Raw genomic sequence first — 15638 nt, forward strand, 5'->3', positions numbered from 1 at the left:
GTTCAGATCCCCTAAAAATGAAGTTACAGTTAGGAGCCACCATGTAGGTTCTGCAAGGGTAACAAGTGCTCTTGACCACCAAGCCAATTCTCTGGCGCTGCGGCGCTTAATTTCCCAGAGGCAGGGTAGACAGCAAGCTTAAGTTGTTTCTATTCTTTACTATATGAAATGTAAGGTAATTTGATTCTTTTTCTCCTGTTCCTAGGTTTGTGAAGTTTTCGATGCCCAGTGTTCCTGACTTCGAAACACTATTCTCACAGGTTCAGCTTTTCATTAGTACTTGTAATGGCGAGCACATTCGATATGCAACAGACACATGTAAGCTAATAATACTCTCTCTTCCTGAATGTGTTTTTCCTTTGCAGTGTTTATATTTTTAATATTTTGTTATTGTTTTTGTTGTTGTTACATCTAGTTGCTGGGCTATGCCATCAGCTAACAAATGCACTTGTGGAAAGGAAACAGGTAAGAAATGTTATTCAAGTTCTGTTAAAATGTATGCTTGACTCATGAGCTAATATAGTACTCTATATCCCAGTTCTTAGATGTGTGTGCTTCCTTGCGAGCAGCCTTTGCCTAATGTGAGGCCCAGGGAGGCAACTGGCAGCCATGGTTAGTTTTAAAACTGCAAGTCTGGGCTGGAGGTGTGGCTCAGTGGTAGAGCAGTTGCTTGGCATGTATGAGGTACTTGGTTCCATGCCCAGCACTAAAGGAAAGAAAAAAAATACAAAACTACCAATTAGTGTCCTTTGTATTATAATGATGCTATTTCTTGTTTTTTCCTTTTAGCTTTTAATTATGATGATTTTCATCTTATGAAATGCTGAAAGGATAATATAAAGACTTTTTGTGCACTCTTAACTTACTCCAAGTGTTAGTGTTAGCTTTGTTTATTCTCTCTCCCACCATTGGAAAGTCAATGTAGATATTTGTTCCTTATCCTAAATACTTCAGTGGGTGCTTCCTTTCTTTCTTTTTATATATATATATTATTTAATTTTAATGTGCCTTAGTATGAGAGTGTCAGATCTTGGAGTTACAGTCAGTTGTGAGCTGCCATGTGGGTGCTGGGAATTGAACCTGGGTCCTTTGGAAGAACAGGCAGTTCTCTTATGCACTGAGCCATTTGTCTAGCCCCCAGTGGGTGCTTTCTAGGCATTCACTTGTAGACCGCTGTGGAGATAGTTGGCATCTGGAAATGGATGCTGAGCAAATGCTCTCACGAAACCACAGACTCTGGCCAGATAGTCAGTCAGTGTTCTCTAGAAAAGCAGGTGTCAGCGCAGAGGTGGATACACTGCTATTTCTCTTTTGTTCTCTTCCACCTGGAAAGGTTCTTAGACTTTGCCTTTGATGATGATGACACAAATTTTAACTTGGGTATTTGTTTTGTTTTGTTTTTTTGATTGGGAAATGAACTTTCAAGCTGTAGACTGAAGGCAGAAGGAGCCTTGGGCATTCTGTAGGAGCACTAAACAGTTTGGTTAAAAGCTATGGAGCTAGTGCCAGGCGTGGTGGCGCACGCCTTTAATCCCAGCACTTGAGAGGCAGAGGCAGGCAGATCCCTGTGAGTTCAAGGCCAACCTGGTCTACAAAGTGAGTCCAGGACAGTCAAGGCTACACAGAGAAACCCTGTCTCCAAAAACCTGGGGGTGGTGTGGATAGGGAGAAAGCTATGGGGCTGAAGACTTGGCTCAGTGATTAGGCGCACTGGCTGAGGACACCAGCCACTCATGTGATGCATAGACATCCATGCAGGCAGAAACACACACACACACACACACACACACACACACAGCTGAATAGTAATTCTAGCACTTGGAAGATAGAGGCAGGAGGTTCATGAGTTCAAGGTTAAACATGACGCCCTGTCTTGTGGTGGGAGATGCTACAGTCTCTTCCTGAGTTGAGGAGAAGAGAACTGTTACCATGTCTCTTTATTGAAAGGCCATAGAAATAAGTAGGTGTTTTATAGCCTCGTCTTCTGACCAGTATTGTCCCTCACTTGAGCCTGAGTACTGCCTTTTATAACTGGGGGCAGGAAACTGCACCTGATATGTGCTTATAGATTCGGTGGTAATTTGTTCTTTAGGGTGAATACCCCACTATGAAAAACATCCCAGCACCATCATCCACAAGTTTAGCTTCTAAGCTACTCCACTAATCTATGGTAAACTATATGGAAAGGTTGTCTTTGTTTAACTATTAGGGACATGCTAAATAGCTATGTATTTAGCTCTGTTGCCTAGACTGGCTAGCCAGCAAGCATAGAGATCCTCTATCTCTGGCTCTTCAGTGCTGCAATTTTGGGGCTAACTGCCACATCCACTTGTACATGGGTTCTGGAGACTGAACTCGGATCCTGGTGATTACATGGCAGACATTTTACCAGCTGAGCCATCTCCCTAGCCTCAAGAAAGCAGCATAGCTTATTTTTCAGAGTCATTGTAAAAGAGGGGAAAGGTTTTGATTTAAAGTATGATACTGAAATTATCTAAGTATTCCAAGAAACATATTAAAACACTTTCTGTCTGAATAGAGGCAGACATTTCCTGACATAGTATGGAAACCTTATTGCTATGTAAGGAACCTATCAATTAGTGTTGTTTTTTATTTGTAAGTGACAACATAAGATCCAATGTGCTGCCAACTTTGAGAACTTATCTGAAAGAGATGTCATTTCTGACAGCCCCTTCGAGGAATTGGCATCCTTAAGCAAGCCATAGACAAGATGCAGATGAACACAAACCAGCTGACCTCAGTACACGCTGATCTCTGCCAGGTACGCAGCCAAAGTATGGGAGTCACACCCGCTCAGAGGTGTACGGCTGTTCATGGGCTTAGTCCACAAGATAAATGGGTGTATACAGGCTGAGATACAGGGTGGGGCTTAAATGGGGTCTTTGTAATGGTTGTAGCAATTTTTTTTTAATTTAAGTCATTTTCTGTTAAATTATGATGCAAGAGTAAAAATACAGGTAACTTTTTATATTTCAAAACATTCATTTATTTATTTACTTATTTCTCTTATGGTAAGTAGCTCAAAATCCAAAAGATTCCCCAAAGGGGGAGATATATGATGAGGCCTCCCTGCCACTGTTGCCAGCAACAGTGCTGCTCTTCAGAGAAAACCCACATTAGTCCTTTTTGTGCCTCTCTTCTAAAGACAGTTTACATATAAAAGCAACTATATATGCACACTTTCTCTTAATTAAAAAAAAAAAAAGCCGGGCATGGTGGTGCATGCCTTTAATCCCAGCACTCGAGAGGCAGAGGCAGGCGGATCACTGTGAGTTCAAGGCCAGCCTGGTCTACAAAGAGTACAGAACAGCCAGAGCTGTTACACAGAGAAACCATGTCTGGGGAGCCAGGGGAGGAAAGAGAAAGCCCACAAATCCCAGTAACATGTGAATTTTTGTGTATCTTGCTTTTTCCTATGTAATGCCTCTTGGCGATGAATCTGTGATGTGTATTACACTGCATAGTGTTCTGTACTGTGAGCAGGCCGTGCCTGAGCTAGACTGTGCAGTGTTGGTGACATGGACTACGTTGGATACCTGTTCTTGTCTTACATCTTTCGTCTTTCAAAGTGCTTTTGTGACAGTGATAGCATGTGCTTAATTTTTATTTTACTTCATTATTATTGTTGTTTGTTTGTTTCTTTGAGACAATACTTCTGGACTTAATCCCTAACTGTCCTAGAACTTACTCTGTAGACCAGGCTGGCCTCAAACTCAAAGAGATCTGCCTGCCTCTGCCTACAAGTGCTGAAATAAAAGATGTGTTCCACCACAATGCCTGGTTATACCTAATTTTTCAAAATCAGCTGTTCAAGGAATCTACCAATATCTCCACTGTTGTGCTGTTTAAATTCATTATTTACCTGTGTGCTTGCTGTCTGTACTTTAACACTTTTTTTATACTTACCTGAAAGTTTCAGTTTGAGAAAGGATTCACTTTAAAAAACAAAAAACAAAAAACTTCACTTTTGAGCTCACCATCCTAGTCTGATTTATATTTTTTGTTTTGTTTTTCCCTCAAGACAGAGTTTCTTTGTGTAGCCCTGAGTGTTCTGGAATCAGCTCTGAAAACGAGGCAGGCTTAGAACTCAGATCCACCTGCATCACCCCCCAGTGCTAAGATTAAAGGTGTTCACCACCGTGCCCTGCCTAGTGCTGGTCTGTTTTGTTTCAGTAGTCCAGTGAGTTGTAAATGGACACATCTGTTCACTCATCCAGAGACTCCTGAGTGGTGGGTGGACACCTTAGTATTTGTATTTTTACTTTGGTTTATTTTTATCCTTTTTTTTTTTTTTTTAAATCTCCCTGTGTTTTTATAGAATCTTACTCCATGGCCAGGCTGGCCTTGAACTTGCAGCAGTCCTGCTTCAGCAGCCTGAGTGGCAAGGGTTACAGGTGTCAGTGACCACACCCAGCAGGAGATGCTCTTATTCTAGAAGAGATGGAATAATGTGCTAATATTGTGTTATTAATCAACTGTAAAGCAAAATAGTACTGTCTTAAATTTTTTTAATCTGAATTTTTTTCTAAAACCTGCTATAGTGAAATTCAAATTGATTTAATACAAAATTGTTTACAGCTTTGTTTACTAGCGAAGTGCTTTAAACCTGCCCTTCCGTATCTTGATGTGGATATGATGGATATCTGTAAAGAGAACGGAGCCTATGATGCAAAACACTTCCTGTGCTACTACTATTATGGAGGGATGATCTACACGGGGCTGAAGAACTTCGAAAGGGCACTCTACTTTTATGAGCAGGTAATCCAGTTTTCTACAGCTGTGATGTGGTTCTGAACGTGTGTGATCCAAACAGTCACAGAGTGTTACAAGTTCCTAGGAGAGCTAGGATCAAAAGATGGGCAGGGACAGTGAGTGTTAGCAAGGATGTGGGGATTTAGAGCCCTCATAACTGCAAATAGGACTGAAAACAACAGTCTCTTTGGAGAAGAGTTAAGAAAAAGCTCAAGATCTGGGGTGCAGTGCAGTGTTTGCCTGACTCGTTCTTTTTTTTTTTTTTTCTCCTTTATTAATTTATTCTTGTTACATCTCAATGGTTATCCCATCCCTTGTATCCTCCCATTCTTCCCTCCTTCCCATTTTCCCCTTATTCCCCTCCCCTATGACTGTTCCTGAGGGGGATTACCTCCCCCTGTATATGTTCATAGGGTATCAAGTCTCTTCTTGGTAACCTGCTGCCTGACTTGGTCTTAGGTTGAGTCCCAGCACTAAAAACCAAACACAACACAATTACATCATTAAACACGTGGCTTAGCAATTCTACTCCTAAGAATATACTAAAGAGAAATAAAAGCACCATCTACATAAAAACAGGTAGAACCAAAAGGTGGGAGCAGCCCAGAGCACTCAGCAGCTGAGGAATGGATAACAGTGTGTGCACACAGTGGGATCATTTCAGCCATAAAGAAGGGAGGTACTGATGTCAGGATTGGAATGATTGTTAAGGCTTTACCTTAACAACTGGTCACAGGAGCTCACATATTTAGGATGCCATTTATACAAGTGTCCAGAGACAGAAAGTACTGTATGTTTGCCTGAGGTTGTGGGAGAAAAAGTGAAAAATGGCTGTTTTGTGCATAGGGGTTTCTTTTGGAGGAATTGAAATGTTCTGGAAATTAGATAATGATAATAGTATTGCAAACCAGTAAATGTAGTGGAAATTGCTGAATGTATATACTTGAAAGGTGTAAATTTTGTGCTCTGAGTTATATTTCAATAAACTGCCACAAGCCGCGGATGCTGACGTATACTCAGGAGCCCAGTAGGCACTTCTTGAGTTCAGGGTAGCCATGGCCTATACAGCAAGTGTTTATCTCAAAAACTAACACTGGGTTTAGTGGTGCACTCAGGAAGGGAGAAGCAGGCAGATTGCTGTGAGTTTGAGGCCAGGTCTACAAAATGGGTCCAAAGCTACACTGTCTGGAAAAAGAAAAACAAACAGAAGTGTTATATGCTTACCTGGCAGGGGAGATACCATGAGCAAGATAGTTTCCCCAGAGTGAGGCTTCTCCATTGCACATGGGATGAGCTGACCTCTGCTATCTCCCCAACTGCAGGAAACACACCAGGTGGTAGTGGAGGATTGGTCATGCCCCCCCCCCCCCATTTTATAAAAACATAAAATAATGGTTCAGCAGGTAAAGGCATTGCCTGGCCTCTTGACTGGAGTTTGATTCTAGGAACCCACATGGTGGAGAGAGAGAGCCACTCACACGGATGTTTTCTTCGACTCCAGATAGTCACTGGTGTGTGCATAGGCTCCCACGCACTGTAAATAAATAGAGCATATTGATTAAAATGGACATTAAAGTGATACGTGTGGTCAGTGTGTATTCCCTGCTACGCTGTACAATATCTTCACACCCCTCACTTTTCTCTTGCTCAGGCTATAACTACTCCTGCCATGGCAGTCAGTCACATCATGCTGGAGGCATATAAAAAGTATATTTTAGTATCTTTGATATTACTGGGCAAAGTACAACAGCTGCCTAAATACACGTCTCAAATTGTGGGTAGATTTATTAAGGTAAGTATTTAAAACTGATTGTCTTACATTTTGTATTTATTTGTATGTAAAGACATTGTAACAATACAGTCTTGTAATTTTATTTTATAGTGGCTTAGCTTTCCCAGCTACTTCAGATTAGGAAGTGTGAGGAGAGTCCAGGAGTGTGGGTCAGTCAGAGTCTCTAGTTCTAGTTTGTATGCGTCCTGCTAGCCTCGTTAGGAGCTGTTTCTCACAAGCCGGTTGCCAGCCCTTGCTCTGGTACTCGGACTGTAGGTGTTTAAGCTCTTGTAGGGGATGAATGTTGTTGTTGTTGTTGTTGAATTCTTTATTACATTTTAGTCAAATTATTGGAAACAGTTCTGATTTGGTTGAACTTTACTAATTCACTTGTAGGGGTGTCTTACTGAAGCTCTACTTGACTGCGGTCTTGTTCTCGTTCTCCTTGGCAGCCAGACTTTGGACAACATTTAAAACACAACATAATGAAGTTTTTCGTTGTTGTTGTTTGTATTAAGTACATATAGAAAGAGGGCTGGGCAGGTAGCTTAGTTGATAAATGCTTGCTTGAGTTTGATTCCTAGAACCCCATATGGAAGGCTGAGCAAAGTGAATGAAAACAAGTGGATCCTGGGGCTCACCAACCTTAGGTCCTGCTGAGACATTTTGTGTCAAAAAACAGGTGGATGGGGCTGGGCGTGGTGGCGCACGCCTTTAATTCCAGCACTTGGGACGCAGAGGCAGGTGGATCGCTGTGAGTTCTAGGCGAGCCTGGTCTACAAAGGGAGTCCAGGACAACCAAGCTACACAGAGAAACCCTGTCTCAAAAAACCGAAAAAAGAAAACAACAGCAACAACAACAACAACAAAACACAGGTGGATGAAGCTAGGTGGTGTTAGCTGAGCACATCTTTAATTCCAGCACTCGGGAGACAGTAGCAGGCAGACCTGTGAGTTCGGGCTTGGCCTGGTCTATAGAGTGAGCCCCAGGACAGTCAGGGCTACGCAAAGAAACCCTGTCTCAAAAGCCAAAAACAAACAAAGAAACAAAAAAACCACAGATGGACAGCTCCTGAGAAATTACAATTAAGATAGACCTCTGATATTTGGATGCATATGGGTGCATATGCATAAATGAATTATGCTCAGGGCCCTAGGTTCAGTCCCCAGCACTGCAAAATAAATAGCATATAATCATGACTTTTAAGTTGAGCAGTTGCAAAAGTTTATAATAATGTGACTATCAAAAACTCAAAATTTTAATACCTAGTTGTAGTGAACATCCTTAATTCCAGTACTCAGGAGGCAGAGGCAGGCAGATCTCTGAGTTTGAGGGTAGCCTGGTCTACAGAGTGAGTTCCAGGACAACCAGGGCTACACAGAGAAAAATGAAAGTACCCCCAGAATTTTAGGGCTGTAAGTCTGGGTTGTTGGTTTTTTGTTTGTTTTGTTTTTGTCATTGTTGTTGTTTTTTGAGACAGGGTTTCTCTGTGAGGCCTTGACTGTCCTGGACTTGCTTTGTAGACCAGGCTAGCCTTGAACTCATAGTGATCCACCTGCCTCTGCCTCTCAAGTGCTGGGATTAAAGGTGTGTGCCACCACTGCCTGGCTGGGGTTGTAAGTTTCATGTCTTATTATTTGTTAGTAAGTGGCCACCTGAGCTTTGCCTGAGAGCCCCTCGTGGCTTTCAATACTCTAGGCTACCTAGTACCCCCATGACGGGGAGGTAGTTAAAAGTGCCGCATGGGAAAGGGATGAGTGAGATCTGTTTAGGGCAGCCATCCTCAGGACACCATAGAAAGCTCCTCAGCTCTTCCTGGTGGTCCCCAGGCAGACAGTAGACCTGCTGTAGGGGTAGTACACTCTTAAGGTGATTGTCTTCATAGCTCAGAGACATGACCTCTAAGACTTAGTAACTTCCAGCGTGGATGTTAGGAACAAGACTAGTCAGAGGTGCATTTCAGCCAGCTTCTGCCTGGTGGTGGTGCTCAGGCCCTTTCACATTCATTTGGCTCTCTGCCCGGTTCCTAAATGGAAATTAAAATTGTCCCATTTTCCCTGGTAGAGGAAACAACCACCGATAGAGAAAAGACGTGTGTCTTCACTAAATTATTGATATAAATTACTCCATAGTGAATTTCTGTCCTTGGTCTTAAAAACCAGGCATTTGCTTTGGATAAAGTGTAACTATGATAATATGCAATGTACTTTCTCAAAATACACTGCTATAATTTTTTTCTCACCTTAATCCTTTAGCCTCTCAGCAACGCTTACCATGAATTAGCACAAGTTTATTCAACCAATAACCCGTCGGAACTCCGGAACCTGGTGAACAAGCACAGTGAGACCTTCACTCGCGATAACAACATGGGCCTGGTGAAGCAGTGCCTTTCTTCTCTGTATAAGAAGAACATTCAGCGGCTAACAAAGGTGAGGTGCTGCCCGCGGGCAGCTCGGCCGTTCTTGGACCTAGCTTCCCTTTCTTTTCCTCTTGAGCACAGAGGAAGCAGGTACAGGGTAAAAAGTATGGCAGGATTTCTACACTAAGGGAGAATCTGTTGCAGCTGGGTTCTTAGAAAGAGTTTGATTGATACCTTTTGGTCTTTTCAGGGCTAGAGCAGGGTATTTGAGAAGAGGAGCGGGTGAAGAGGAGGAAAGGTAGGAGATACGGCTACATGGGAGGCAGAGACGTAGCCCTGAAGGGGTCACCAGGTCCAAGTGGGGCGTGGTGGGTGCCTAGTGATGGCCGGCCTTGAACTTCTCGGCCTGTGCTGCTCTCTGCTGAGACGTAAGAGTTCTGACATTACCATCTAGGCCAGAGTTAGAGAGCCACGTGTGCTTAAGTTGTAGGAGGTAAGGAAGTTTTTGTTTAGACCACATCTTGCTATGTTGCCCAAGCGGATCTCAAGCTCCTGATCCTCCAGAGGGCTGGAGTTACAGGTGTGCGCTACCAAGTCTTGTGCTTCATTTTCTCGTTCAAGGTTTCTGATGATAAAAATGTATGCATATAGTCCTAGACATCTATACGCTGACGGAGGACTTTTTGAGGCTAGTCCAAGCAGTGTAGCAAGACTCTGACTCAAGAAAAAAAGAAGAAATATACTTTTTGTTAAGGGTTTGAACTGTGAAAAGAAACATAAATTTAAATCTCATTTAGAAAATGTATGCTACAGGCAGGTGCAATGGCGCATGCCTGCAGTCCCAGCACTCGGGGAGGCAGAGGCAGGCAGATCTTTAAGTTTGAGACCACACAAAAATGAGTCCAGGTCAGCCAGGACTATTAAAGTGTATGCTGCAAGTAATAGGAATTTTACGAAAAGAGACTTATATAGAACTTGGCTTTTGGGTAAGAATCTGCTAACAGCCTGGCAGTGACCACTGGTGAGATGATGGGGATGTGGCTGTGCTTTTGGGGGGCTACTTTGTTAGTATTGGGTTCTTACATCTACCACCCTTCTGTGCTTTAATCCCTTCCAATCCCCTAACACTAAGTAGTTGAGAAAGGTTGGGGGGAAAGAGGGCATAATCCTCTTTAGACTACTTCCTGCTAAGTAAGGGGCATCAGGTTCCTTGGGGGCAAGTTTGACCTTCATTGTCAGGATATTCAATTTCTTCTTCTCTTTGCACATGACCACTTGACAAACCTCAACAACAGCAACCAGCAACAGTCTCTCTTCAGAGCACTCCCGGCCCCTCTTGAGGTTCTGGCATTTATCCCCTCTGAAAAGTTGCCAGAATTCCAAGCATCACTTACTTGCAGAAACTACCTGCAGCTGGCAAAAATCATGCCCCTCCTAGAGCACATGACAGTCATAGCAGCTGTGGTCAATCTGAAGCAGCCCCATACCCCACACCTGGGATTAAACAAAACATAGTCACATAACATAACTGGGGTTTTGTTCTGTTTTTTGTTTTTTTATTTTCCAAGACAGGGTTTCTCTGTGTAGCCTTGGCTGTCCTGAACTCACTTTGTAGACCAGGCTGGCCATGAACTCACATCGATCCACTTGCCTCTGTCTCCCGAGTGCTGGGATTAAAGGTGTGCGCCACTACACCCAGCTCATAACTGGGTTTTTAAAAAACACCAAAATTCTCATTACATGGGGATCCACATCATCAGTAGTTGATGCTAGGAAAAGTGTAGAAGCAAAATCAGGGTGCAGCCAGGATGCCCATCTGACAGCAGGAAGTGATGATGGATGCTAAAGAAGCAGAGTAGGGAATTGGATGGGTGGAGGTGGACACGCCGTTGGGAACATGGGGTCTATAAAGAGAAGAGGAGTGAGGAGCTGTCAGCAAGAGGAGCCCCTCCCAGTAGTCTAGAATGATGACCACTTCCTGACTCAAAAGGAAATGAGCAAAGAATTGGTAAGAAGTTCATTTGTAAGAGGAAAATGAAGAATGTAACGAAGAAAAGCAACTCAGAAAAGTTCTAAAATAAATGTAACCTGTCACCTAGACAAGTCAATTTCAGAACTAATGTGGTTGGGTATGGTAGCACATGCCTGCCATCCCAGCATTAGGAAGGCAGAGGTAAGCAGATCTCATAAGTTCAAGGCCAGCCCAGTATACATGGAGAGTTCCAGACTAGCCAGGGCTACATAGTGAGATCAATCTAACATAAGCAGGCATTGCTGTGAAAATCAACAGCCACACTTTAACATTTAAAAATTTTATTTTCATTTATCTAATGTGAATTGGTGTTATACATCTGTGTGATGGTGTCAGATCCCCTGGAACTGGAGTTACAGACAGTTGTGAACTGTCACGTGGGTTCTAGGAATTGAATCTGGGTCCTCTGGAAAAGCAGCCAGTGCTCTTAACTGCTGAGCTATCTCTCCAGCCCCAGTTTGACATTTTGCACTAGTTACCAGCTTGTACTTTTGAGGTAGCAATATAGTAAAATGTGTTTTTAGTCAAGATATGAAAGAGGCTGTTCATAGACGCCTCAGTATATAGACCTTGTATTGTATTAATGTTTGTGATGGGAGCTCTGTCCTAAGGTGGCCAGGGACAGAGCTCGTTGCTACATCCATTGTAGAGGGGTTGTTTTCTGTCAGTGTTTGGATATTGGTTGGTTGGTTGGTTGGTTTTTGAGATGGGGTCTCATTGTATAGCTCTCTCTAGCCTAGAACTTGCCAGTCAGACCAGGCTAGCCTTGAACTCACAGAGATACCCATCTGTCTCATCCTCCCAAGTGCTGGGACTAAAGGTGTGTTCAAGCAATCCTGGCTGGACGTTAGATTCTTCTCATGTCTCTTCTGTGTGTGTTTGTGAAGACAATTATTTGTAATCAGAGGCATGCTGTTCTCTCCACTTCTTTTCCTCAGTGTGTTCTGAACCTCTCTATGGCAGCCTAAGTGTGTATCATAGGTACTTACTGCAAGCACTATCCCACTAGCTGTGCCCCAGTGGAAAGTGCAATCTTAATATAGTTTTACTTAGGTTTTCCTAATGATAACAGAATGAGCATTTTCCCTATGGTGGATGTCCCTTTGGTTTCCTTTTCTACATTTGCGTAGCCCTTGATTTGACTTCTGACTTCTGAGACTTGACCTTTTTCTTCCTTACGAAAGTGCCACGATGTATAGGGAATTAACTATTTCTCATTACTCCTCTAGAAGGTGAGAGCTGAGACCTTTGGTTTCATTAGTTTGGGGGGGGGGAGAAGATTGTGCACACACGTGTGTGTGCTTGTGCACATTGGTGTAGAGCAGAGACCACCACATGGGAACCAGTTGTCCCCTTCCACCATTCAGGTATAGGGATGGATCTTGGGTTGTCAGACTTGGCTGCAGTCACTTTTACTCGGTGAGCAATTTTGTCAACCACCAAGCCATTTTCACAAAGAAAATTTTATTTTATGTAGCAATGGAAAGAATGCTGAACACATCCAGTGTTATTAATTTACTTCTGACTTTCAGACCTTTTTAACACTATCATTACAAGATATGGCAAGTCGTGTGCAGCTGTCTGGACCTCAGGAGGCAGAAAAATATGTTCTACACATGGTAAGTGTGTTTTTTAATTTTTAACAGGTGGGGTTTTGTTTTTATAAAAGCGGAGGGTGTTCATTACGGAAAAAGTAAGGTTTAAAAAAAGCAAACATTCAGAGTCAATCCCTATTGACATTTTGGTCTGTTTCTTTATGTGTAGTCAGAGTTCCCAGTCATGGCTACTTTACAAAGAGAAATACACGAGACAAGCAGCTTTACAAAGAGAAAACAATGGTTTAGCTCACGTTTTGGTTCTGATATGAAGTGGTCTAGTTTGTCTGGCCTTGGGTGATGGTGGCACATCATGACAGGAACATGTAGGAGCAGCTCCCGCTGACGGTAACCCCACGATCTCCCCACTGGCCTCGCCTCCTAAGGTTGCTACTCTCCAAATAGTGCCACCTTGTAGATAAAGTTTTCAGTCACAGTGAGTCCTTGAGGACACTCAAACAGCCGAGTATATATCATTGTTGTACTCAGTTAATGTTCCCTGTTTATTGTATTAAGTCACTTGAAAGATCCCCAAACTATTTCACATATACAAAGCATAAAGTAGAGCTATTATGTTGATCTATGATAGGACCATTCATTCCACTGTTCAGTATGTATGCTGAAACAACCCTCAAAGTCAAGGTCTTATGGGAAAAAAAAAGGAGGGGCGGGTAGCTGAACCAGTGTGCTCTGAAGTTGTTGACTTACATTCTGAGTCAAGTTCCAAGCCTTATTATCTTATTGTGGGCAGTATCAGTATGCTGCACGTGGAATAGCACTTACAAAGTGATAGGACAAACTTTGGCACACTTGGTACCAGCTTAAAGCATAGATTTAGGGCTAGAGATAATGGCTCAATGGTTAAGAGTGCTTTGCTCTTCTAGAGGAACTGAATTCAGTTTTCAGCACCCATGTCTAGCGCCTCATACTGCCTGCAACTCTAGCTGGCCTTCAAGGCACACATGGAGACATACATATATAAAGAAAGCCAACCTTAAAGAAAGACAGCATTGCGTAGCCATGGGGTGACAGGTTGATGAGGCGAGGCTCTTTTTTTTTTTTTTTTAGACAGGGTTTCTCTGTGTAGTCTTGGCTGTCCTGGACTCACTTTGTACATCAGGCTGGCCTTGAACTCACAGCGATCCGCCTGCCTCTGCCTCCCGAGTGCTGGGATTAAAGGTGAGTGCCACCACTGCCTGACTGAGGTGAGGTTCTTAAGTCACCATTTCACTAGGTAATGTGCAAAAAGGTGCACTTAAATAGGTATTCCACTGCACACTTTTTCTCTGTTTTTCAATTTATTATTTTGTATGTGGATGTTTTGCCTGCAGCACATGCATGCAGCGCCTCCCGGAAGCCAAAAATGGGCTTTGGATCCCTTTGGACTGCAATTAAACTATTGTGAGTCAGCTGGGTGTGGTGGTGCACGACTTTAATCCCAGCACTCGGGAGGCAAAGGCAGGCGGATCGCTGTGAGTTCAAGGCCAGCCTGGTCTACAAAGCAAGTCTAGGACAGCCAAGGCTACACAAGAGAAACCCTGTATCAAAAAACCAAAACAAACAAACAAACATACTATTGTGAACCACCATGTGGGTTCTGGGCATTGAACCTGGGTTTTCTGGAAGAACAGCCTCTTAACAGTGCTCTTAACCACTGAACCACCACATACATTTTCAGAAGATGCAGATATCCGTGAAGGGACAGAACATGACAGCACTTCTTTGTATTTGCTTCCAGCTGGGTCCCTGGAAAGAAGGTTCAGTGACTCCCTGGCTTTTTTTTACATTTTTTTGCATTTTTTTTATTACTCCCTGAATTCTAACAACTTGTTTAGCTGTGTTTATACTGCATCCTTTTTAAGAGCCACGCACGTAAGATGTATTTTTAGTTCATCCATTTTCAGGCTGTAGTGTTATACTGTACCTTTCTATTCTGACTGTTTGGCCTTTTAGATCACTTTCTATTCTGGTTGTTAAAACAAGTGATGTTGTGAAGCATAGTCTAGACAGAATTTGAGTCTGCAATAACATATATAGTGAGAGAACTCTGAATTCTAGTTAGTATGCTTTGGGCTGGAGCTGCTATCTCATTAACATCATCTGTTGTCCCTTCCAAGGCAAGAAATGGCCATTTTAGGCAGCTCAGTTCCATTGCTCACAAGTGGGCTAAACATTAGTTACACTGGAAATCGAGGCGGAGTGGCTGTTGCTGTAGTCCTGGCAACCAGGAGCTTGAAGCAGGGGGATTGCTATGTATTCTAGTTGTGGTAGTTTCCTAGTGGGCTGTGGGTCAGCCCAGCCTATAGAATATCTTCTTTCAAAACAAAATAATCATCATGGAACAATTTTTAGGGACAAATGTAGCCATCTGTGTCCTGTGTTTGCTACTGCTGTTATAACTGATGGTCAGGATGTGGTTGTGTAAGATAAGTCCCCAATCACTAGTACAAATAGAACAGTGACAGACCGTGAAATTATTTTGAAACCAGCAGTAGTAGAAAGGGTTTGCCAGAAAAAGAGAACATAATTTCCACTGACGAAAAACAAATTGTAGTAAAATGCAGTAGAAAGCTGGGCTGTGGCAGCGCACGCCTTTAATCCCAGCACTGGAGATCCAGAGGCAGGTGGATCGCTGTGAGTTCTAGGCCATACTGGTCTACAGAGTGAGTTCAGGACAACCAAAGCTGCACTGAGAAACCGCTTCTCAGGGGGGAAAAAAAGTTAAACCAGCATGGAGGCATCGTGTGGTTATAATTCCAGCTCTTGAGAGGCTGAAGCAGAAGCTAAAGCCAGATTCCAAAGAAAACTCAAAGAAAACCAAATAAAGAAAAGACATCCAGAGGTGGTGGGCATAACTTTATTCCCAGGGCTGGTAGAGGCAGGCAGATCTCTGCATGCATGAGGGTATTCAGGTCTAGAAGATTAGTTCCAAGCCAGCCAGGGCTACATAGTGAGACCCTAGCTCAATAAATATAGGGAGGGAGGGAAAGTGTGAGGTTTTAAGGTAGATAACACATCAGTGGGTTCACTGGCCTCTATAATGATAGCATATAGCATTTATATCTGAATATATAGATAATACTTATGTAGTTGAGCTGGAGAAATGG

At 42.9% G+C, this 15638-nt stretch overlaps 1 protein-coding gene across 3 annotated transcripts in view; it reads left to right on the forward strand.

Annotated features, from left to right (window-relative positions):
- Positions 1-15638, forward strand: part of COPS3 (COP9 signalosome subunit 3) — a 36673-nt gene that overhangs the window by 18282 nt on the left and 2753 nt on the right. For all 3 annotated transcript variants that reach the window (XM_084763774.1, XM_084763773.1, XM_084763775.1), the window contains 7 exons: positions 206-318; positions 416-465; positions 2690-2782; positions 4600-4779; positions 6425-6565; positions 8801-8974; positions 12469-12555. In XM_084763774.1, the coding sequence (XP_084619900.1) occupies positions 206-318; positions 416-465; positions 2690-2782; positions 4600-4779; positions 6425-6565; positions 8801-8974; positions 12469-12555 (838 nt within the window). The remainder of the gene's footprint in view (positions 1-205; positions 319-415; positions 466-2689; positions 2783-4599; positions 4780-6424; positions 6566-8800; positions 8975-12468; positions 12556-15638) is intronic.

Source organism: Acomys minous, assembly GCF_964271855.1.
Source record: "Acomys minous genome assembly, chromosome: 16".
Classification (NCBI taxonomy): Eukaryota; Metazoa; Chordata; class Mammalia; order Rodentia; family Muridae; genus Acomys; species Acomys minous.